The 24,169-nt window shown below is 41.7% G+C and overlaps 1 protein-coding gene across 2 annotated transcripts; it reads right to left on the reverse strand.

Moving 5' to 3' along the window:
• fubp3 (far upstream element (FUSE) binding protein 3) lies at positions 1–16,032 on the reverse strand. Of its 2 annotated transcripts, XM_086097143.1 has the most exons (19): positions 15,875–16,032; positions 13,589–13,700; positions 11,639–11,669; positions 11,508–11,557; positions 11,301–11,372; positions 10,903–10,960; positions 10,609–10,771; positions 10,404–10,502; positions 9,715–9,819; positions 8,535–8,637; positions 8,299–8,399; positions 8,096–8,228; positions 4,526–4,686; positions 4,227–4,300; positions 4,072–4,148; positions 3,182–3,238; positions 2,721–2,777; positions 2,501–2,628; positions 1–1,563 (listed from the first exon to the last, which is right to left on the reverse strand). In XM_086097143.1, exons 1-19 carry the CDS (start codon positions 15,965–15,967, stop codon positions 1,555–1,557), a joined length of 1,683 nt encoding a protein of 560 aa, XP_085953269.1. In that variant the 5' UTR covers positions 15,968–16,032; the 3' UTR covers positions 1–1,554. The 2 variants fall into 2 exon arrangements, with proteins under 2 accessions (XP_085953269.1, XP_085953268.1); XM_086097142.1 differs by lacking the exon at positions 1–1,563 and having other exon boundaries at positions 2,465–2,628; positions 2,721–2,774; positions 11,639–11,672.
• Positions 16,033–24,169: the final 8,137 nt, after the last annotated feature.

Below are 24,169 nucleotides of genomic sequence, written 5' to 3' on the forward strand. Positions count from 1 at the left end.
GAGGCTTGCGGAAAATTTATTATGACTTTTGAGAACTGTCAACAGGCTAATATAGAAAATAGATTTTCTGCTAATAAAACATACAGTCGGCCTATCATGGTTGTATTTACACAATAGAACTCACAAAAACACCCAACAAAAAACAGCTTGTATAACAATACACAATGAAGGTAGTCTGGATGTTTTCTTTTTAATACACGGTTAACTGTACACCAAAAGTAAACCCACCATAATTAGACATTTTTTTCCAAATCATATATCCCTTTTCATTAAGAAATGACGTTAATACAAGAATCGGTTCTCCATGATGACGTGTCATCGTCGATATTTTTATATTAGATCACGCAACAAAAATAAAAAAATAATTAAAACGTTATTAGCATCGGGCAGAAGCAGGAGGTACCGAAGGAGAGCGTTTTTTTTTTTTTATCATAACACTTCTTAAAACATAACAAAAACCAATCAATCAATCATCGCACAGGTAGAAGGAAACAGAGGCTTAGCAGTCTTGAACACGCACTTAGAACATACAACCCAAAAAACAAAAACAACCAAAGATATTTTTTTCTTCATAAGATGCAACATCCAATTTCAATCACATTCACAATCTTGGAGCAGTATAAGAAAATAAGAACCGAGAAAAAAAAAAGAGGGACAATTTTCCTACAATACTTGTGGCAGGAAAGATCTTTCTATGAAACATATATATATTTTTTTAAATTAACAGTCAAATACAAGAGCATATATGTATATTTATATACACACTTTTACAAGGTAGCAAAGGCAAACATCCCTCTTACATAATCAGATCCATGTAATAAATTATCCTCCAGACAGAGAAAAAAAAAGAAAACATCATAAAACTACAAGTTAAAAGTCGGTCAAAAATATTTAGAGAAGCCATCTTTGTATATCAAACGTGAAATAAGATATTGCACCTTTTTCCCCCGTGTGTGATTAAGTACAATAAAATGACAATGAATGAAAAACAGCGTACAATGCACAATTAAATTAGAACTATTGCTTTTTTTTTCCTCTTCGCTTTAAACCATGTAACAAAAAAAGACATTCTGTTGTAACAAAACATCACAGTTTCAATTCACTGAATTATGTAAAAATAACAGAATCATCATCGCAAGACGCTCTTTAGTGACAAAAACAAAAAGGTATTCAAGACTGCTAAGCGGAATCAACGTGGTGACACAAGAAACGGAACAAACTGATCATATATACGTATTGCCTCTTTGAAATGTTACACGCGCGCTTTTCATTTTGGCGGAAAAACAAAAACAAACCGAAAAAAAAAAAAACGGATCCCAGATAACACGCTCTATATTCAAGATAACAGTGTACACAAGCATTTAGTAACAAATAAAGATTCTGCTGATTACAAATATATTTTGTCATAATACCATTCTACAGCTAGTGTTTCCCACTAAGAAAAGTCTTCAAGGCGCTGCGAGTCTAGGAAAAAAAAGAGGAAAAAAAAACAACCCAAAAATGATAAAGGAAACAAAAACAAGGTCGTCTTCATCCTCTGCGCTGAGACCTTCTCTAGTGATCCTGAGGGACAACACACACACACACACACACACATGCGATGTTCACACGGAAAACTGACATGCAGATGAAAATGGGACCATTTTAGTAATGCTCAGTTATTCTATTTTTAATCCGAAAAAAAAAAAACACCACAGAAAATTTACTTTTTTTTTGGGAGCCATTTTCAGCAGTAAAAAGTTAACATTTGGTCTATAATTAATGTAATTATTTTTCATGTCGAATTAATACGTTTAAAAACATCACCTGTGCTGAGGAAGCAGGTAACGGTTGCTCGTTATCTACTTCCTCAGCACAGGTGATGTCATCATCAGTAGACCGCAAGTGGAAAATTTAGTTTTGAAAGATATTAATTGTACATGAAAAGTAATGATGTTAACAAATTAAATCTGGACAAACTTAACTTTTCTCGCTGCTGAAAATGGCTCAATGAGTCAAGTATCCCTTTAAAGTTTACAATGTACAGTATATAATAACATATATTGAAAAGCCATTCATCTGAAAAATAGTTGCACAACTAAACCAGTGAATTACTGAATGGACTGTAGTATCTGTGTGTGATGCGTGCCTTCGGTTGACAAATGAGCAAATTACAACCCCCCCCCCCCCCCCAATGTCCTTGCCTTGCCTATGATGAAAATTGCCCCTGCCAACATGGCTGCCACACAGGCACGGCTGATGTATATCTGTCATCATCACGTGTCACGCTTCTCCAATGAACGGTAATAGACCAATCAGAGGCCAGTTTTTTTTTTGGGGGGGGGGGGGGGTATTCATGATTGGCCGGATAGTGTGGAGAATCTCTTAAGGATCCTTGTTGCTGAAATGTGTGAAGTGGCACGCAATGTTTCGAGCACTGGCCAAGAAGCATCGTCATGGCAACGGGGGGACGTCAGAGAGATTTATGACTATATTTCTCTCAAAACATTGTGCGTCTCACCTGAAGGCCCGGGGCTTGAGTCTGCTGGGCACCCTGGTTGAAGTAGGCCATGGGCTGCCTGTAGAAGTCCACCCAGGCGTTGAAGTCCGGATTGGAAGCCTGCTGAGAGCCGGGAGTCGAAGTTTGCCCTGACCCCCCCAAAAAAACCAAAAAAAAAAACGGATGAGAACACAAAGAGGAGACGACGGCAGAGCGTGTCATCTACGCTCGCTGAACTGACCCCAAGCTTTGTTGTATTCCGGAGGGGCGCTCTGGGCTTGTTGGCCTTGCTGACCTGCTGAGGACAAAAACATCTTTTAAAATCATATGTGCTGCATCACATTTGGAAAAGGTCTGTGCGTCAAAATACATTTTTTTTCCTCCTCTGGGTGGTTTTGCTCACATGGTCTCGCTGTATTTTTTTGTTTTTAACGTGTTAATTAATATCAGACTGCTTAGCATATTTGCCTAAGTTATTTCTGAGCATTTTTGGAAAACAAGACAAACAAAAGAAAGAAGAAGAAATCAACAAGAAAAGTCCTGTTTCCTTGATTGACTGCAATTAATTGGTCCACTTCAAATACAATTGATGTCAATCGTGGGAATTAACTTGGACCAGAGTCACGGAACGGGGCGCATTTGACCTTTCGATAATGTCGATGGCAGAGTGCGTGTTGGGAAAAGTGGAGTTAGCACGCTTGCCTAGCTTTTTGTAATACTGCTCCCAGTCCATCTGGCCCGTCTGGGATCCATTGTGACCTGAAAGCAGACAGATAACGTCGTCAGCTCCTCGTCTGCAATTGGCTTTTCCTGAGCATTCCCATGGTGGCTTCATTCAAAGTGCGTCTGCACAGGAAGGAGCTGGTTATCATTATCATCATCATCATCATCATCATCATCATCCTCATGTCTCAAAACCTCCACTGTAATAAATACTCTTTTCCTTTCCTGTCATTTTTCAAATCTGACAATTTTGTTCCAATTCTGTGACTTCCATGTGGTCACATGATCAAAGCCTGGTGGTCTAACTACAGTATGCGTCTAACTATTTTTTGGGGGGGGGGGGGTTACAATTTATATTACAGAAAAAATAACTAAAAACTTTATATAGATGTTTTGGTCTTATGACCACATTTATATAATACATTTTATTTTGCTTATTGCAATAAAATGCTTGTTTGTGAAACATGGGAAGAGGATGTAGGAAAAAAATAAATTGCATATTAAAATCATCAAATGCAATTTTGGGGGGGGGGGGGGGGGGGTCCCAATGACATTTTTCAAAATCATTCAGAGCTATCTGAAATTACTTTTCCACCATGGCTGGCAGCTGGAGCCGAAAAACATGGCAAAGCACGTCTGCTGGGCGCGTTAATTTATTTTAATTTTTTAATCAATAATGAAAATAAATATAACTATGATGATCCTCCAGTGCCTAATATTTTTAATGAATATAATTACACGAATTGGAAGTTTTGAGATTCCATTGGTTTTACTCCAAGTTTTTTGATGGTGATGTGAGGATCGGGATCAAGATATTTGAACGAGCATTTCAAGTATTGTGACAACACTAATCACGGGTTCCGACTCACTATGGTCCTGTTGGCCTGGGGGCTGCCAGATCTGGAAAGTTGTTCCCCATCCTCCAGTCATGAACGTTTGAGGGCCGCTGTGAGAAGACGATGGTGAGTTTTGAAGAAAAAGAAAAAAAATAATATATATATATATTTTTTAAAGTTGACTTTACTGCTGAGGTGGAGTGGCAGCTCCTTGGTTGTATGGATTCATGCCAAAGCCGCTGTTTCCTCCCAGCCCGGGAGCCTGCAGCGGAGAGAGTGAGACCACACTTGTGTCGGAAAAAAAAAAAGAAGCCAACAGACAAGGTCAAAGGGCACGGCCGGGCGCTGACGCACTCCATTAAGTCCATTTGATGGATTGTTGGTGCGCAACCTCTGGTGTCATCACGCAACAACTCCCCGCACCCGCACAGTGGCGACATGTGCGCTCATGAATATAAGCGAGGGGAAAAGAGCCCGGACCACCTACCCCAATTCTTTCGTCGATCAGCTGGCGAGCCTTTTCCAGCTGCTGCGGGGTGCCTCGGATGGAGAAGATGCGCACGTTGGGGTCGGTGTTGGGCGGCGGGTTTCTCTGCAGCTCCACGTGGGCGCGAGACTGCTCTTTGATGTTCTTGATGGTCTCGCCGCCTGCGAGAGCAACACACACACACCTTAACGTCTCCATAATGCCCGTGTATTAGTGGCGCAATGGATCATTCATTGATTTGTGGTCGGTTCGGATCAGGCTCAACGGTTCGGTTCGCGCCCGATCCGCATATTGATTGGTGGAGGGGGGGAAACAAAAACAAAGTGGGTATTCATAGTTGATATCATTCTGACATGTCAAGGGAGATGAAACATACTCAACATGACGCATCGGAGTTAGCTAACAAGCCTTTGAGACTAATATTGTATTCTTGGAACGACAGTGGACATAAATCACGCAATTATTATTTTTGTTGTTTTTGGTCGGATAACGCCAGCGTGAAAAGTGGAGCAACAATTCTCATGATTAGACATATGTCATTTGAAATGTACACGCAGTCGCAGAGACAAAACAAAACAAAACAGATATGGGCATTAAACAGGAATTGGGCCCTCGGACAAGCATGGCAAATCCCGCCTTTGTGGAACGCCCCGTGAGAAGGAACGTTACGCGGCGTCTCTGGCATCATGTCGTGTCACATGACAGAAGGATGCGCGCCGCGACGCTACCTTACGACGACTGCCATGCGTCTCGCCACGTTCTTTCCATTCTCTGGTAACATCCGTGCAAATCGGGAAACAAAAAAGGGACAGCACTTGCGCCCGACAGACCCCCCCCCCCCCCCCCCCCCCCCCCACACACACACACACACGCCTCCTCCTCGGCATCAGATGCCAGCTTCCCGACGTGTGGGGAGAGCAATTACACCAGCGGGGAGAAATGAAACATAGCCGGCAGGAGAAAGGGGCCAAAATTGAAGCGTATCCTCCTCCCGGGATATCGTTTGTCTCTTTTTGCCTTTTCTTTCTTGACTTGGTGTTGTCCTCTGTGATGAGAGCGTAGGGGGGGGGGCAAACAACTGCCACCAGCCCTCTTGGCGCTCCCCTCCACATCCAAACCGAATGCAGGGAAAAGGGCCGAGGGTGCTTCTCGAGGGGGGGGGGGTGTCGGGGGGGGGCAACCGGGGCCGTCCCGACATCAATTACACATTTGTTCACTTGTGGCTGACACTCGGATGACCCGGGTTGACCCCCGCGTGAAAACGCTCATCAAAAAGCTCTCCTCCTCCCCGCAGCCTTTTTCTGCACCGCCAACAGACTGCACATGGGCCATGAAGGCATTGTCAAGCAAATGAAACTTCTGCCTTAATGAAGCCATTATGAGCTCTCGCAGTCAGACGGCAGCGAGCGATGAAGAGGCCGACTATTCATTTCATGGACTGGCCCGGAGTCAGCGCAGATAATACAGGTCTTATTAATGAGACTGGTTTAGTGCGCCGCAAGAAAAGGGAGGCACACAAAAGTGCAACTGGTGACGGTATTCAGAGGCTCTGGTTAGCGGCTGGTGTTGCGGGGAGGGGGATCCGGGTCACGCCCCTCTTATGGGAGATGCTGCTAAATTGTTCTTAAAGACCCCGGAAAGCCAACTCAATTTGTTTCTAAATAAATAACACTTTTTAAAACTTTTTTCACCATTTCAGTTTTGCAGATTTTTTTTTTTTTTTTTTTTTTTTTGTGTGTGTGGTTAAAATCGGGCCAAGTGACACACTTGAGGGCTGCCACGAGTTCTTCCTACTATACAGTAAAAAAAACATGGCTGCCTTCATTTGCATTAGTGATTATCTGCCGCAATTGTCCCATGCAATTAGCTTAGCTATGCCTACACCCCGAAAATGCGCCTTCCCTTCAGATAGTCAGCTGGTATGGCCACTTTAGAGCGCCTCGTAGTTGTGCAAGTCACAGAGGGAATTGCGGAAGAGTGAGGAGGGTTTAAAAAGAAAAAAGAAAAGAAAAAAAAGAGAGAACTTCTCCGTGAAACCAAATACAAAAACAAGACATGGATCAGATCTTCATTCTGGCATGAATGCTTTAGAGCGCCTCGTCGTGCTGCGAAAAAGTTCTGGAAAAAACCCAGTGGGGTTTATTCCCACTTTTTCTTTAATTGGACATATTTTCAAGGTTTGCACTCTTCAGTTGCTTGTCTATTTTATATTTATCTATTTAGTTTTTTACTTTAGTATTGACTTATTTCACCTCGAAGTGAAAAAGGGACTGGATATTATATTGGAGTAAAGTTATTTGTTGTTATAAACTTCATTCTCACTAAGAATATATATATATATTTTTTTACAAGCATGGCTCTCTAGTTCATGATTTAAAAATATATATAATAACCTACGTAAAAAAAAAAAAAAAAATATATATATATATATATATATATATATATATAATTTTTTTTTTTAAGTGAATAGTTTGCACACTTAAAGGTCAATCACTGTTTTGTAATTAAAACACTATATTTTTCTTTAATAACAATGAGATGATTTGTGTAATCTTTTATGACTCATGATTTGGACTTGCGTGTCCACTTGTTAGCTTTATAGATCACACTTGCATGTTTAGAGGGAATGAAACAGAAGGGGACATTCAATTTGGCTACTTTGGGTTCGAAACGGTAATGAATTTAAGCCTGTTTTAATGTGGGAGCAGGTTGGTGGGTGGCTCGATCCATCAAGCGGCGTTGAGCGACTGTGTGTGCGCAGGGGGTCAAAAGCAGGGGGCAACGGGCTACATATGGCATCGTAAAGATATTAATCACCGCACCCTTTAAGGGTCGGCTGACAGCACACAGACCCACCGCCATTTCGACCATATTGACCCACTTCATATGCTAATGCATAGAGGGGAGGTGGGGGGGGGACAAGCAACGCCCAGGTTTATTTGTTTCCCTTGGTCCGCTACATGCACAAAAGCCACTTGGCATTTCTATTGCCATGTTTTTATTTTTGGTAAAGAGGCCCCTCCCTTTCAACCATCACAGCACGCACACACACGGCAAGCGCACACGCACAAGCACACACACACGCTTTCTTCCAATGCAATGGTCAATGACTTTTAAATAGCTGGCAATAGAGTGGGCATGAATAGCCAATAAGCTAATTCCTCCTATTCATTCCCTCGCTGCACTCTATCGGGCTGAAAGAGGCTCATTAGATGCCAGGCGGCCTTCCACATGATTGAGGGCTGTTATTATGCACCTTTAACAATTAATGTCACATTACACGCATTATCCCCATCATTAAGCCCTTAGTGAGGCCAATGAATGCCACTTGTGCTGTATACATGAGGCCTGTGGGAGGGGTGGGGGGGGGGTCACTCGCTCCTCGTCGGTTTCACTCAAGGGCAGAGCGTCGCTCACTTATTCAAAGGCTGGTGGGCGGGGGCGAGGCAATCTGTTGAGTTTGGCTACATGGGGACGAACTGTGCTTCACGGAACGAGCACTTAGAACGCTCACACGGCTGTCAAAATAGGAGCTTAAAACTTTTACTTTTTTTTTTTTTTTTGATTTACCTTTGCCGATGACCAGGCCGCACTTGTCGGCGGGTACGGCATACGTCACTTCTTGCAGCCCTCCGGGACCGCCGCCTATGCTGCAGTCACTTCGGCTTCGGCGACCCATTACCCCGCCGAAGCCATCTCGCTCCTGTTGAAGAAAAAGACAAAACATGACAAATAAGAGAGGGGGGGGGGGGGGCGTGTGTGACAAACTGTACCTGGGCAGTTTGAACCAGCTCATTGATGAGGTGCACGGCGTGGTGGCAGTGGTCAGGCTGGCCCATCACCTGGGCAACACGGTCTGGGCTGATTCCATCATCTGAGAGGTCAAGGGACACGCAAGGTCAGAGGGCATGGCTATTCAACGAGGCTACAAAAGGAACAGGCGCCCGCCAAAAGACTAAAATAACGAATTGTCACATTTTCAACGGGAATTGCCCTTATTTGGTCTTACCTTGTTTGAACTGGATCCTGACCCCAGCGTCAGTTTGAATCTTCTTGATCATCTCTCCGTTCCTGCCGATGATGATGCCGACTGCAAATCTGGGCACCACCACCTGATCAAATTAATCAATCAATTAGAATATGATAAAGAAGAATTTATTTCAGTAGATCATTCAAAAACGCACACATACAGTATTTATTAAATTATTTGAAAAAGAAAAAAGAAAAAAAACGTTTAAAAAATTGCTGTTTAATTAACCATTAATAATTTTGATTGTTTACTCTATATTCTAATTTCTTGAGCAAGTGAATTTTGGGGTTTGGTACTTGTAAGCTATAATCATCAAAATTCTGAAAATATAAATCATTTTAAAAAATATTCCACACTGTGTAATGTAGCTATTCTACAGTATATAGTAAATTTCACTTTTTGAATTACTGTAAACTACTCAAATCAACAATTTTATTTTTATCGAAATTAGGACTGTGCATCAAATTTCCTCAATCGATTCGATTTCGATTCATTAGAGTTCAGTTTGATTATGATTTTTCCAGATTTCATTCGATTCACTTCAATCCGATATTGATTAAATATTGAACATCAATTATTCTTAAACAACAAGGACAGGATTAAAAAAAACATCCACAAATATTAAATTCCAAATTAAATTTTGCAATAGCAGCAACTTTTATTTTTATTATTTATTTATACTGATTTATTAATGAAAATAACACGTGTCATAATCATTTAAGTATTACACAACCATTGACATCAGCACAGCATGGACGAGATGAAAATGTTTTCATGGTTCTAATTCAATAATGGCAAATATAAATTAAAAAGATTCTGAATTATCATAAAGTGTAATAAGTCAGTTCTTTCATAAATGTAAGAAAATACTTTTGAATTCATGTGAACAGTAAATTTCAAGAAAACAGTAAGATACAACAAAATTTGGCTTTTAAAATTCTATTTTGTTGTTAATCTTTGGGAAAAAAAGAGATATAAAAATAATCGGTTCATGTTTTATGAATCGATATCACACTCGAAAAGGAAAATCGAATTGATATCAATTATTTGATTTTTTTTAAACCCTGCTTTAATCGAAATGCACCTGCAAGTCACATTAGGATAACAAATGCACTCGTGCATACTTTGTCTTGTGTTAAAATTCAAATTAACATCTTACATCCAGACTGCTTCCGCCCATTTTGGATCCAAAGTCAGCCCTGCCCACCCTAAAATCTCCTTGGTCCTTGTCCCTGATTAGCTTGACCACAAGTTCACGCGCTTGCTAAAAGGAAAAAAAGAAGAAGAAAAAAACAGCAACAAAAGTCAAACAACTCAGCCAAATAATGGAATAAATAATTTGGGGTCTAAATTGTGTTCATACGAAGTCCATCACTAACATAGTAGTTAAGTCAAATGATTTGATGAAAAAAAAAACACTTTTAGACCATAAACGTAAATCAAATGGCAATACAGTAAAAGTATGGCAGTAACTGAGCATGCCTCCCTTTGCCACATGATGTATTCTTATCTGTTACGAGTTCAGGATAAATGAGGCTCGCGTCACACGTGTTGGCCAAAAACTTCTTGAGGCTGACATCAAGTTTTCCTCCTTGACTTCATATGTTTGAATACAATTCTTCTCTTCATGCATGTATGTGTGAATGGTTCCGTGCAATTGGTTAGGATTAAGAAATAATAATAATAATAATAATAATTTCTACTCTTGTATGAAAAATACTTATATATAACTAACTGAAGTAAATAAGTAAGTACTTGATGTATTCTCATGCCACACGCCAATATCGGACGTCATAAACGGACAACCCCAATTTAAGGATGTAACGCTGGAGTGGCATCAGAACCAACCTGTACTTTGTGGGGGTCTCCAGTTATTCTCAGAGGTTTGTCTGCACCGGTAGGCATGGGGTCATCCTGGATCATAATCATTTGCACTCCTGTTCGCTCCTGCACGGGGGAGGGACGAAAAAAAAAAATATATAATAATTCAGACAGACGTCACATGAAAACGACAGCTACCTGATTCCAACTTGGGTGAAAAAGGCATCCGCACCTGCAGCTGTTTGATGGTCTCCCCCCCCTTGCCGATCACCAGGCCCACTTTGTTGGCAGGGATTAGCATCTGCTGGATGGCGCCGCTGCCGTCCATCTCGCAGTGGAAGCCCGGACCGTAGCGACACTGTTCCACAATCTCACTCAGCAACCTCTTGGCCTGCCTGTGTGCATGGGGTGGGGGGTGTGGGGGGGTGTAGCGGTGCATTAGTCACACATTTTTCCCTTTTTGCGCTTAGTCACATTTTTTTATTGTCCCAAGAAAAGAAAAAAAAGAAGTGGACGGAGGACTCACTCGATGTTCTCAGGACTGCCGGTCAGCGTGCAGGGCCTGTCCAACATGCCTCCGCTGTCTGCAGGGAAACCAAAACACAGACAAATGTCACCACCACAGAGCTAAATTGATTTGAAAGGAAACACATTATGGAAAATTGACTTTTATAATTGCTTGTATACAAACGGTTGGGCCTCTTGAGTGTCGGCCCACCCGTCAGGTGTGAAATTACACAACCAAATATTTTGTCTTGCCATTTTAGTTTTTAATATGAGGAGGTTGCAATATGCTCATATCTAAAACAAAAACAATCTGCACATTTTTTTGGGGGGCCATTTTTAAGAGCTCAAATCAAACTGACGTGATTCGTTTTTCCTTTCATAAATGGGAAACCAAAGGTGTTTGAAACATGGCCTCACCTGACGCTATCTGGATCTTGCAGCCAGATTCCAGCTGAATTCTTGAAATCTGCTCTCCTCCTTTTCCAATGACTGATTAGAAATGAACAGAGAGAGTTTTCATTTGGTAATGTAGATGCAATGACCCAAGAGTCGAGTACAACGTCAATACTGATGATTATACGCCACACATTCGCGGGCGACAGTAATGAACTCAAGCCCACTTACTGAATCCCACCATTTTGTCAGGCACTTTGAAGTCTTCTGTCGTGAGAGCCCTTGTGAGATTATGACACGATCAATATATAGTCTTTGAAAATAATAATAATAAAAAAAAAAAAAGAGGATGCTCTGCTCACCTTTGATGTACCATTGCGCCAAGATGGTTGCCTACTGAGAGAAAGCGCAAGACAGAAAGAACGGCAGTTAGCATGTAAGAAATGACTCGAGGGGGGAAATAAACAAAAGTTGCACAAATATCTAATCGAGTGGATAAACGAGGACGAGCCATTTGCGCCGATCGGGAAAGACGCGCAGCGGGATGGAAACGGAGTGCACCGAAGAGAATTCCAATCAAAAAAGGCAAGTTTGGCAGCCGGGTCGGTCAGATTGAATGTTGACGGGTAGCACTGAGCAAGGGTCCCGCCGGGGTCAGCTCAGCGGAGGATGCGCCTGTCATGGATGTGAACACCCACAAAGTAGCCGGTGTGGACCATTTTTATGCTGGTTTGCACTCATTTCGCATCCTCGGGAAATGCATTGCACTTCACGCTTGAAATGGGACAGCAGCTATGAATATAAATACGAGGAGCGGGTGCGAAATTCAGACCAGGAGGTGACTGAAATGTTGAATGTAGATGCCAAGTGTGGCATTTCCAACTTTTTTTGCTCTCATCTGGCAGGCATCAAATGTTTGCAATCCAAATGTAGAGTTCAATTTTTAGTTCCTGCATAAAGCGCACTATTAACCACAATGGATATGATGTCATAAAAAGTCTCGGGCTACGACTGGAAAATGCATGGAAATGAACTCAATACACAACACCATGCTCCGATTTAACTTGATAAAAAAAAAAAAAAAGACATGGAGGGGTATGAACACAATGAGACATTACATGACAAGACAAACGTCAAAGCTTAGGCGGGCTCCGTGATTAAGGGCGGCGCCATGTTGGCTTGTTTACAACAATGCTGGAACACTGGTTGAAACTGAGAGGCTGACAAAATAACAGGCCTGGTTTTGGAACGGAACTGCAGTTTGCGGCACACATTTAAATTTGAATCTCTGCAGGTAAGCAGCAAGGGCGAATTATCAACAATGAACGCCTGCGACCTTCGATCCCTCAGGCGCAATAAACGCCTCCATCATTGTGTAAAGTTAACAAAGTTCTTCACTATATCGACTAATTTGGAAAAGTGCTACTGCGGTCTGACGAGTCTACACTTCAAATTGTTTTTACAAATGATAGATGGTGTGTCCTCCAGGCCACAACAATAAATAAAATAATCAACAAACCCTTGTTCATTTTTTTCTCCTCCTGTGATTATTAATTTGCTTACATTGAGGCTTGTCTCATCTGATGCAAAGACTGTCTGAGGAATGGGGCTGAAAGCGGACGTCCAATGGCCCCTGTTTCTGGCAGATAGTGGCATGTCGTTGCTGTACATACCGGCGTGAGATACACGCCTAGCCCGATTAACTGCGAAGCCACGTGAAGATAGGGGGCCACCCGGGAAGGACTTCAGTCCGTTCAAAGTGTCTATAATCAACGTGTCCTTCAATTCAAATGAATACTTTCAATTTTTTTTTTTATTCAAGATTATTGTACGCTGCGTCGTAAACCAGTTAGCATGCAAACTGGCTTTGTTTCATAGCTCGTGGAACGTAATGTCTCCCGTGCCGGTCAGCCAATCGTCAACATATTTTTTTATAATGTGATTACATACTCATTTAGGTTATGCAGCCAATTGGGTGCTTGTATGGTAAATACAGGCATCCGATTGGCCATGTAGCATGAAACACATTAGCGAAGTGCTTCCAAGTCACGGAGGTCTGTGTTCCAGGCGACACGGAGAACAAAATTACATTTTAAGCATTAAGGCTCATTATTTTGCAGCTAAACAAGAGCAGGAGGATGGCAAGCAAAAACAAAACAACATTTACTCAATTCGCGTTTGAACTCTTCAATGTACATGTACTGTAAAACGACGGCTATCGAACATGGTTGCTTGGTTCCGTCGACAACATCCACGATAATTTGTGTGGTTGTGGGATGCAAGCTAGCATATGAAGGCAAGACGAGACTTGCCTCCATTGTCCATCGTGCGTTTTTGGCCTCCGAAGCCGTAAAGGGAGGGGTCGATGACTGGTGAGGAACTGTGAAGGTTTGGCATCTGCTCTCCTCCCATCTTGGCGGCCATCTGGAGAGAAATCACAGAAAAACACGTTGCGTGGTGACAGTCTATTTGACCTTAAATGGGTGACAAATTGAAGAAAGAAAACAACAACAACCCAGTGCCTTCTTGGAAAGGTTTTTGGTTGCCGTGAATGCAAACAAGCCAGTGGAACAAATATTTTCAGGTAGGACGTAGGGGGTGCCGGGGGTGCAAAGTTTGGTGTAAACTGCACCGACTCAACCAAAATATGTCACATTCTAATGGACCATCAGATCACACGATGCCTATTCGTATAGGCATCGAGCGTCTTTGTGAACATTTAAGAGGCTTATTATGGCGTGCATAACTGTACAAGTACTGGAACTAGACATTTTTTTTCGACATTCAACTTGTATGAGAACAATTTTAAGTTAGCCAAGTTTAAGGGAGCTTAAGTAAGGCATGTCTCTACTGTGGTTTAAAAAAAAAAGAAGGTTAAGAGATGCCATGTTAAATATCTTTCATATTTGCAATATTTTGCATGCCTGCTTTGCCTAGTGTTGTTCTCAGAGCGAGGACTACTTGAACAGCGAATTTGCCATGTAAAACTCAAATTGATCGTACAGTATATCTATAAAAAAAAAACTCACATTGATCGTACAGTATATTTTAAAATCTAACAGGGAATGTTATTGTTTTCTGACTTGTTTAAAAAACTTTAATCAATACCCGTAAAATTATTCCCCAAAGTTATTGTTGATAACACCCCCCTCCCCTTTTTCATAAACGTACACTAAAGCCATAGTCATAAGTGCATCTTTGTTAGACATTTTTCTATGCTTCTTTCACATGTGATGTGAATTGTTTAATTTGCGCATATCTTTTTGGGCCTAACTTTGGCCAGGTCCCTTGTGATGTTACTCTGATCCATCATCATGGCTCATGTTTTCCATCGCTTCCAATGTTAACTTCATAATGTTGTAGTAATGTTGTCTGTTTCTGTGTTTAGCAAAGGTTTCCGATTATACCAACCTTCTGAAAATAGGATAAAGACTACGAAACTCAACAAAAGAGGTCACACCTAAACCTTGAAAAATAGGTGCATTTTACTGATAAAAAAATAAATAACTTTCGTAACATTTGCCTCAAGAAAATGACATTTACCTGTATGATAATGCTGGTTTCGTGTACCTTAAATCAATTTCTCTTTCGAAATTGTGCACACCGACGTACGGTTAACCAAGTTTATGTCTACTGTGGACACTAGCTGACGCCTTGCTAATGCAAGTGGAAAACACAAATGTAGGTTACTTGACGTTATAGTATTTCACTGGCATTTGCAGTGGGGAAAAAAATCCTTGGAGTGCGGCTTATTTGGAGCAGGTGACGTTACATGACACGGCCTAACTCTCCCGACACACGACCAAACACGCTAAGCTAGCCGAGCTTAGTTAGCTTCCCGTGCTAGCTCGCTCACTCACTCGTGTTTATAATCACGAGCAAAGTACGACGCGAGTCCGAAAAACAAGCGACTTGTTCGGCTAAAACGGCGACGTCTTGAGGGGTAGGCGGCTTCGGGGAGTTTAAATGATATTGGACACAGGGTGGCTTGTTTTCGGCTTCTGACCTAAGTGGGGCAGCGGTGGCTTAACAACCCCACAGCGAGCTAACTTTCTGACAGCGTGTCAAGACATTCGGGCTAAAGTTGAGCTCCACTTGGAGGCTGTCAGCCGCCGGGGCGGTCGGCCGGGTGAGCTCGGTGTCGCGGGGAAGGAGGGGAGCTAATATGCTAAGGCTAACAGGCAACTTCTGTGTGTGTATGTGGGGTGGGGGTGCGGGGGGGCTTGACAACAGGTTGTCGACGTAACTTGGCCAAAAGTTGCGCTAACTTAAAACTTCCAGTGTTCAACGAGGCGTCGGCGTCTCGAGTGGGAAAACGTGTCACCCACCCGAGGGACGCCGTCTACCCGCTATGTCCGACGCAGTGAGCAGCGTAGTCGGGTCTCGGCTGTAGAACTCTTAATCTGTCGGCTCAGCTACGCTAACTCGGCTAGTTGTTAGCCAGCGAGCTAACGAGCTAGCTGGGTGCATGAGGAATGGTTTGGGGCTGACGGAGAGGTGGTGGAGGGTGAGGTGAGGGTCCCACGTAAGCCAAACTGTTGCCATCCTCCCACGCGTGCACCTCTTTTGCGGGGCTTCCAAACCGGAGTAGTTTTTACCTGTCGCACCCGGCGTATCGTGTCTGCGAAGTCATCTTTCGTTCCGGGCTGAGCCACCGAGGCCTGTCCCTGAACCAGCTCCGCCATCATCATCACTCGCCTCGGCAGCTGAGAGGCTCACTTGAGGAGGGGAGGGAGCGGGGGGAGGAGAGCACATGTGCCAAGCCCAAGCTCCGAGAGCAGCGAAATCTCGCGAGAGAATCAAAATCACACATACACAGGAAGCGGAGGAAAAACGCCCACCCCCCAACTTTATTTAACAGGTAAAAAAATTACATGAACAATGACATGCAGTGGACCCCCGCATACTCGCGGTTGACCTATTAGCAGAATTCCCTTTCCCCAATATTTTAAAATAATTTCCTTAAAAAAGTTTTTGGGTTTTTTAAGGGGGGCGAAACCCATTTTTTTGCAGAAAATGCATACTGGAAGTTTATCAGCGTTTTAAAAATAAATAAATACAACCAGTTCAGGGTGTACCCCGCCTACTGCCCAAAGCCATCTGGGATAGGCTCCAGCGACCCTTGTGAGGACTAAACGGTTGAGAAAATGGATGGATGGGTAATAAATAAATAATATTTTAGTTTGTCTTTTTTAAATAGCCCCCCCCCCCCCCCCCGTGAATAGCAGAGGGTCCACTATATTCACGTGTAAACATAACACAGGGTCTTTTTGGCTGTTGACCCCTGAGCCACGTTGTAGTGGCCCACCCAGAACCAGCACTGGCCCCATACATTCATTATATAATGAGGTAAATTCAAAAATTTCACAAAACCATCAAATGGATGCTAATTGTTAACCCGTGTGCCTATGGTGTTTCCCATTGTAGTTTAGCTTGAAGATAGTGGGGGTATGTAGCCTACAGGTCGTTGCTGAATCCAAGATGTCAAAACTTGCTGTTATATTTTAAATGTGCATATTATCGCATGCTATTTACTCAAGTCTACCAAATATTTAATAATATTATTATTAATAATAAATCACATCTATTCCTTTTTTCTTTACAGTCTCGCCAGAGTTGCAACTTTGCGAGTATGTGATGTGCTTGCCAAATTGGTAAATAGTCAACATCAACATCAACATGCTAAACATATATTTTTTTTAATGGTCGAATCTCGGCTAGTTTGCAACGACTTTTCTTGTATCAAAATCATGGGACCGAGAAATGTTTTCAATATAACAAAAAGTGTGATTATGAATCCCTATCTAGCATGATTCGTGGACATACTACTTGATGGCCATTTGAAAAAGTGTCAGAATAATACTTACATGATTGCCTTTTCCCATTTGCTGCACATGTGGAAACATCTGCCGTCGCACATCTGGAAAACGCCAGCAGCCAGACAAGCGCAGTGAAATTGCTGCAAATTTCCCCAAATCTTTATGCAAAATAGTCCCTCGCTTCATAAAATGAATCCAAACCTCAGTGAGAAGCAGCATTGGGCAGTGTGTGGTCTGGAAGCTACACAGTATTACAAACACGCGAGTCTTCTCGTTCAGAACAATCGCATATAAATTAAATCTAAAATCAATTCAAAAAAATTAACACATTTGCATTCAGATAAGTAATCTTAGCATTTATTCAAATTAATTACACCCATATATTTTTTTTAATGAGTAAAAATTTACAATACAGAATATTCTTGAAATACAATGAAAAAAATACAGAAATAATTTTTTTTACAGAAATTAAAAAAAATTCTTAAGAGGCTAAAAATACAATCAAGATATGCATTCAGACAACTGATATATGTATTTATTTTATTTATTTATTTTTCCAGACATAAATTGTGATATTCTACCAGTTTGTTATGTTAAAAACCTAACCAGTTCAATATTTTACAGCCAAACTCCATGTTACTATTTTTGTTTTTACAAAAAAAAAAAAAATTATATATATATAATTTTAATCATCATAATAGAAATTATTTATTGTACACATTTATTTGGGGGAGATTAATATAAATAAATAAAAACTAATGAAATAAAAAAATGGACATAATAAAGCAAAAACAATTACATTTTTGTTTTAGAAATCAACAGAATAGAACAAACAAAAAATAAATAAAATGCAATCAGCGAAGTGATAGAACAAAATGAGCCATGATAAAATTCCAAGCATCCATATTTCAATTCACAAAAATAAAACCAAGATACTGCAGTGAATGGCGTAAAATAACATATGTGGAGGTCAAATGCTAAAAACACATAAAATATCAGTATTATGGTGAATGCTATAGCTTGTATAAAAGTGTCTGTTGAATAGTACAAAGGTGGTTGCCCTTTCGTGATGTGCAGCTGCTCAAACCGTGTTCCATTTTTTTTTCCCCACACAAGAAGATTGTTAACGTTTCCATGTTGCAAGTATCAGTTTCTCTTCCACGTCAGCCTCTGGCCAATTCATCATCTCCTCAAGAGAACGGGAGCCACTGAATGGGAATCTACAGCTGTTCGCAGACCAGCCCCTCTCCCAAAATTAGCATGACTGAAGTATGATCCCGCTCACATATTGCTACCATGTGGCTCCGCGATGTGTTCAAAGCTCCACTATATTGCAGTTTTTTTTCTTTTCTCATAATATGTAGTTATCTCTCGTTTACTGCAGGAGTTACGTTCCAGATCACCCTAAATAAATATTTATTTTATTATTTATTTACGACTTTTCACAGATTAGCTGTAGCCTATTTCAAATTCTGATTCTGCTCCTTGATTCCTGTCAGTCAATCAGTGCATAACAAGAGTGTGTGTGACTGGGGATCAAATATCACACGCACGCACACACATACACATACACGGGTACATGCACGCACGCACCTGGACAAATGCAACATGAACATTGGTCCACTCTTTTTTTTTTTCTCCTCCCCCTGCTTCTCAATATGGAAGGAAGAGGCTATATGAAAGTGTAATTGCTTGATAATTGACGCCGTTCTGCAAAGGGCATCCATTTCTAAAGGCAGGAAACATGAAATGGCTAAAGTTTCATGCAGAGACCTCAGCGGTATCCAAGAAATCCCCTGCCTGATTTAGCATTTACACATTACTTATCGTCTATGCAGGTACTCCATACATATTTTGTACGTTACACACTTGGCAAAAGCTGTTTTTGCATGAAGGTTTTATTGGTCTTTTATTCTTTCTATTTTTCCAAACATAAATTGTGATATTCTACCAGTTTGGAATGTTAAAAACCTAACCAGTTCAATATTTTACTGCCAAGCTCCATGCTACTATTTTTGTTTTTACCAAAAAAAAAAAAACCCTCACCATAATTATAACTTTAATTATCATAATACATTTAACATAATGCAATTTAATGCAATTAAGTTGTGTTTTTGATGATTTTTTAAAAATTATTTTCAAATTCCGTAATAATACTAATATTAACAATATTTAATAATTGTATTTGTAGCGCACAATTATTAACATTTTAGTATTTGTTTTTTGTGCTACATTTAAAAAGCTCTGCAGCTAAAAGTGATGTCGCGGGCCGGATCTGGGCCCCCAGGCCTCGAGTTTGACACCTGTGCATTAGAGGGATGATTGAGAGCTGGCAAAGATAAACAGTGGCGTTTTGCCCAGTAATGGCAGCTATGCACTACTTGTTTTTAGTCCTTTTCCATTCTACTACACCCTCCTCCATCCTCCTCAAGCCACTTTGCTTTGATCCACTTGTGTATCTGTATTTTAAATGACTCAATTACACGGGCCCCCGCGGTGAAAATGACGGATGTTTTCCACTATTTGTCCCACTCCGACACCCCGCCCCCCCCCCCCCCCCCCGCTCCCGTGTAACGTCAAATTTTCTCCCAATAAACGTTTGCCTGAGAGCTCTTTGCACCGTGAGCTGACAAAAGAAGCTCGTGTGAGTGTTTTTTTCTTTTTTTCCCCATGAGTAATGGTTGCAGGTAATTTTTGTAACAAGCCATGAGAAACAAGAGCTGACGAATGAACGGCGCCAAACATCAACCACTGCGGAAAGAAAAATGCATTGGTGAGCAGGTGAGAGTGTCAATCGGGGGATTGTTGGTGGCTTTCTTCTCTTCCGCCTCGCTCGTGACAGCAGCATACTCATGTCACACAAAAATGGACGGATATCTAATGGATAAACAGGAATGTGGATTGGATAGCCAGATACTGTAGCTAGCGAGATAGCCAGATACTGTAGCTAGCGAGATAGCCAGATACTGTAGCTAGTGGTGGTATCTAGCGAGCTATCTAGCTACATTATCTAGCGAACTAGCTAATTCACGAGATACTTTAGCTAGCTAGTTCGCTAGATACTTTAGCTAGCTAGTGGTGGTATCTAGCGAGCTGTCTAGCTACATTATCTAGCGAACTAGCTAATTCGCTAGATACTTTAGTGGTGGTATCTAGCGAACTAGCTAATTCGCTAGATACTTTAGTGGTGGTATCTAGCGAACTAGCTAATTCGCTAGATACTTTAGTGGTGGTATCTAGCGAACTAGCTAATTCGCTAGATACTTTAGTGGTGGTATCTAGCGAACTAGCTAATTCGCTAGATACTTTAGTGGTGGTATCTAGCGAACTAGCTAATTCGCTAGATACTTTAGTGGTGGTATCTAGCGAACTAGCTAATTCGCTAGATACTTTAGTGGTGGTATCTAGCGAACTAGCTAATTCGCTAGATACTTTAGTGGTGGTATCTAGCGAACTAGCTAATTCGCTAGATACTTTAGTGGTGGTATCTAGCGAACTAGCTAATTCGCTAGATACTTTAGTGGTGGTATCTAGCGAACTAGCTAATTCCCTAGATACTTAAGCTAGCTAGTTCCCTAGATACTTAAGCTAGCTAGTTCCCTAGATACTTAAGCTAGCTAGTTCCCTAGATACTTAAGCTAGCTAGTTCCCTAGATACTTAAGCTAGCTAGTTCCCTAGATACTTAAGCTAGCTAGTTCCCTAGATACTTAAGCTAGCTAGTTCCCTAGATACTTAAGCTAGCTAGTTCCCTAGATACTTAAGCTAGCTAGTTCCCTAGATACTTAAGCTAGCTAGTTCCCTAGATACTTAAGCTAGCTAGTTCCCTAGATACTTAAGCTAGCTAGTTCCCTAGATACTTAAGCTAGCTAGTTCCCTAGATACTTAAGCTAGCTAGTTCCCTAGATACTTAAGCTAGCTAGTTCCCTAGATACTTAAGCTAGCTAGTTCCCTAGATACTTAAGCTAGCTAGTTCCCTAGATACTTAAGCTAGCTAGTTCCCTAGATACTTAAGCTAGCTAGTTCCCTAGATACTTAAGCTAGCTAGTTCCCTAGATACTTAAGCTAGCTAGTTCCCTAGATACTTAAGCTAGCTAGTTCCCTAGATACTTAAGCTAGCTAGTTCCCTAGATACTTAAGCTAGCTAGTTCCCTAGATACTTAAGCTAGCTAGTTCCCTAGATACTTTAGCTAGCTAGTTCCCTAGATACTTTAGCTAGCTAGTGGTGGTATCTAGTAAGCTATCTAGCTACAGTATCTAGCGAACTAGCTAATTCACTAGATACTGTAGCTAGCTAGCTCGCTAGATAGTGTAGCTAGATAGCTCGCTAGATACTGTAGCGTGGGCCCAGCACTTAAACACCCCGGCCGGCCCGACGGCCTGAAAAGTTGCCAGCAGCCTCCAGAAGCGAGAACAAGCTCCCATCCATCACAACAACAACACACGCAACAAAACAAGCAAATAACCAGCGACATTAAACATTTACATCATCCAAAGGGAGCGACTGAGAGCATCCGCTGACATCGCTCCCCTCGTCCCTTCACTGCATCACAGCCACGGATCGAACAGCTTAAAGGACGTGTGCCAGCAGGACCCCTCTCGCTCTCCCCCAACAGTCAAACGCACAAGCAAATGAGAGGGCTAAATCTATTGATTTGGAGATCAACATGCTGCATTACACACTGCTGCCCCCGGGGTATCTGGGTAGGTGGAGTGGCAGAGGTGTGTGTGTGTGTGTGTGTGTGGGGGGGGGGGGGGGGGGGTCGCTATTGATAGTTAAAAAAAAAATTCAAGAGCACACGCTTTTTTATCAATAAGATGCTATTGACGTAAGAACACAATCAGATTTGTGTTCACCGTCTAAACTCTACAGGTTTGAAACTTGAAATCACATTTAAATGCGATAAGTAGCCCCGCCCCCGACTGCCAGAGCTTTCAGTCCCTCAGAATCCTTGTGTTTTTCGAGAAAATTAAGGGACTTGCAATTTGGTGACACTCATATATTGTATACATTACAAAGACCTGCACATGTGCTAGCTAGCGAAGGGTGGCGGGGTCACCAATGCTGTAGCGACCAAGGATCATGAGTAGCCCCGCAGGCCCGTTCTAAAAACGGCAAAAAAAAATTCACGTTATCATGTGTGTATCACTTAACACGTTATCATGTCAAACATCACATTAAAATGAGAAACTTCTCACGTTAACTCTAAAACCTAACGTGTTAAAAAACATCTATCTATCTATCTATCGTAGTTAGCTAGCTAGCTACAGTATCTATCTATCTACCACAGCTCTGCAAGCTAAACCAGTGCTAAAAGTTTATTGATTCCTGCAGACTCCTATTGTCGATGATGGCGGCGGCCGTTTAGCTACATCTTGTTGTCACAGGAGCTGGCAAAGTCTTCACACTCATTAACCTCCAACATAGAGCAGCAGGCAAAATATTTCTATTTTTCCATCAATATTTCATCACCGGCTCAGGCCAAACAAGGGAGGGGTGGGGGGTTGGTGGTCTTTCTGACCGTAATGGCCCCATCTGTCTATAGATCTAAAGGACAGGAGCTGGCAATGGCTGTCCTTTGACACCAGAAAATAGGCTTTGACATCAATAGAAAACACACACACACTTGCGCGCACACAGACACACATTTAGAGGCTCGGTGGATGTTAGAGAGAGCCTGCAAGGCAAAATGTATCCTGCCATGTTTCCTCACAGATGGTCTCTTGATGTTCCTCGTGAAAAGATCAAGTTTCTAGAGCGACGGGAACGTGTTTGCTCGCGCCGGGGCCCCGTTTTGTACGCACACAATGAACAAATTATGACATTATGCGCAGAGGCTGCAGACGCCTTTATCTATAAGCTACGCACCTTCTGTCGCGCTGCTGCACCGACATCTAATTGGAGTACAAGAGCACTGTCAAAAATCACTAAACACGGAGGGTGCAGCTCAATAAATTAGCATAGGCTAAAAAGTTTATTTAATTCAGTTGTTCAAAAAGTGAAATTGATACTCATTAAAACACCTTAGAAAGCAGAATTGTGCACAAAGATGTGCATTCTAAAATAAACGTCAGAAAAGTGACGGTAGGCGTAAAAAGCAGGATTACAGCAGTTGCCGTTCAATCGTTTTCAACAACGAGGCTGAGAAATACTGGTTCTTCTTCTTTAATGTATACAATCTCAAACGAAGCAAGTGTGCTGCCATCTAGCGGCCGACAGTGGAATTACCCGCAATAATAAGTGTTAGCTCAAAATACAGTTGTGAACTGCACAGAAAAAAATTATGCTAAAATAGCAGAATTGAACCGAGAACCTGCGATTAGGTTACTGCGCAGTATAAACAAAAATGTAATTAACATCTTCACAAAATGTTGCAAATCGTAAAAATAAAAATTAAGGACGCATAACGATAAAGACAATATGGCGTTAAGTGTGAAAAAAAAATTACATTATATACATTTTTTTCTTTGATACAATTATTATCTACACTATCAATAACTCAAATACTTATATCAGTAAAATGTATTGATTTTCAAAATGAATGTCTTCACCGTTACTGATCAAATTACATGAAAATGACCCAGACTACAATTCACCCCGAGTCCTCAATCCCTTTGTATGACCTCATCACATAATCCGGCACCACTGGCTTCGGCCACAAACCTCCCGGGAGTGGTCCATTACCACTTACCAGTCAAGCATTAGCTGAAACGTGCAACGTTTTTGATGCCTTAACAAACAGTAATTAAAAAAAAAAAACATACACATATGGTAGCGCAATGAAAAGGCCGGAAGGAGCTGAGCTGCATTATTTGTACAGGTGGAGGGCACAAGTGGGGGTCCCGGCTCCCAGGTAAGACCACAGACGTCATAATGGACCCCGGACGAACAGGGTCCATTTTGGGCTTAGGTTACGGCAAAAAATAAAAAGCGTTGGGGGCGGTGATGTCGGCTTGTAATTGTGGGTAATTAACCCCCCTGGTGGTCATTGTCGCCGCCTCATTGTGCGCCAGAGGAAAGGTCAGCGAACAGCTCCATGAAGACAACGCATTGACGGAGGACAAAAGACAGGAGG

Source organism: Leptonotus elevatus, chromosome 15 (assembly GCF_054856555.1).
Source record: "Leptonotus elevatus isolate MCC_2025b chromosome 15, RoL_Lele_1.0, whole genome shotgun sequence".
Lineage (NCBI taxonomy): Eukaryota > Metazoa > Chordata > Actinopteri > Syngnathiformes > Syngnathidae > Leptonotus > Leptonotus elevatus.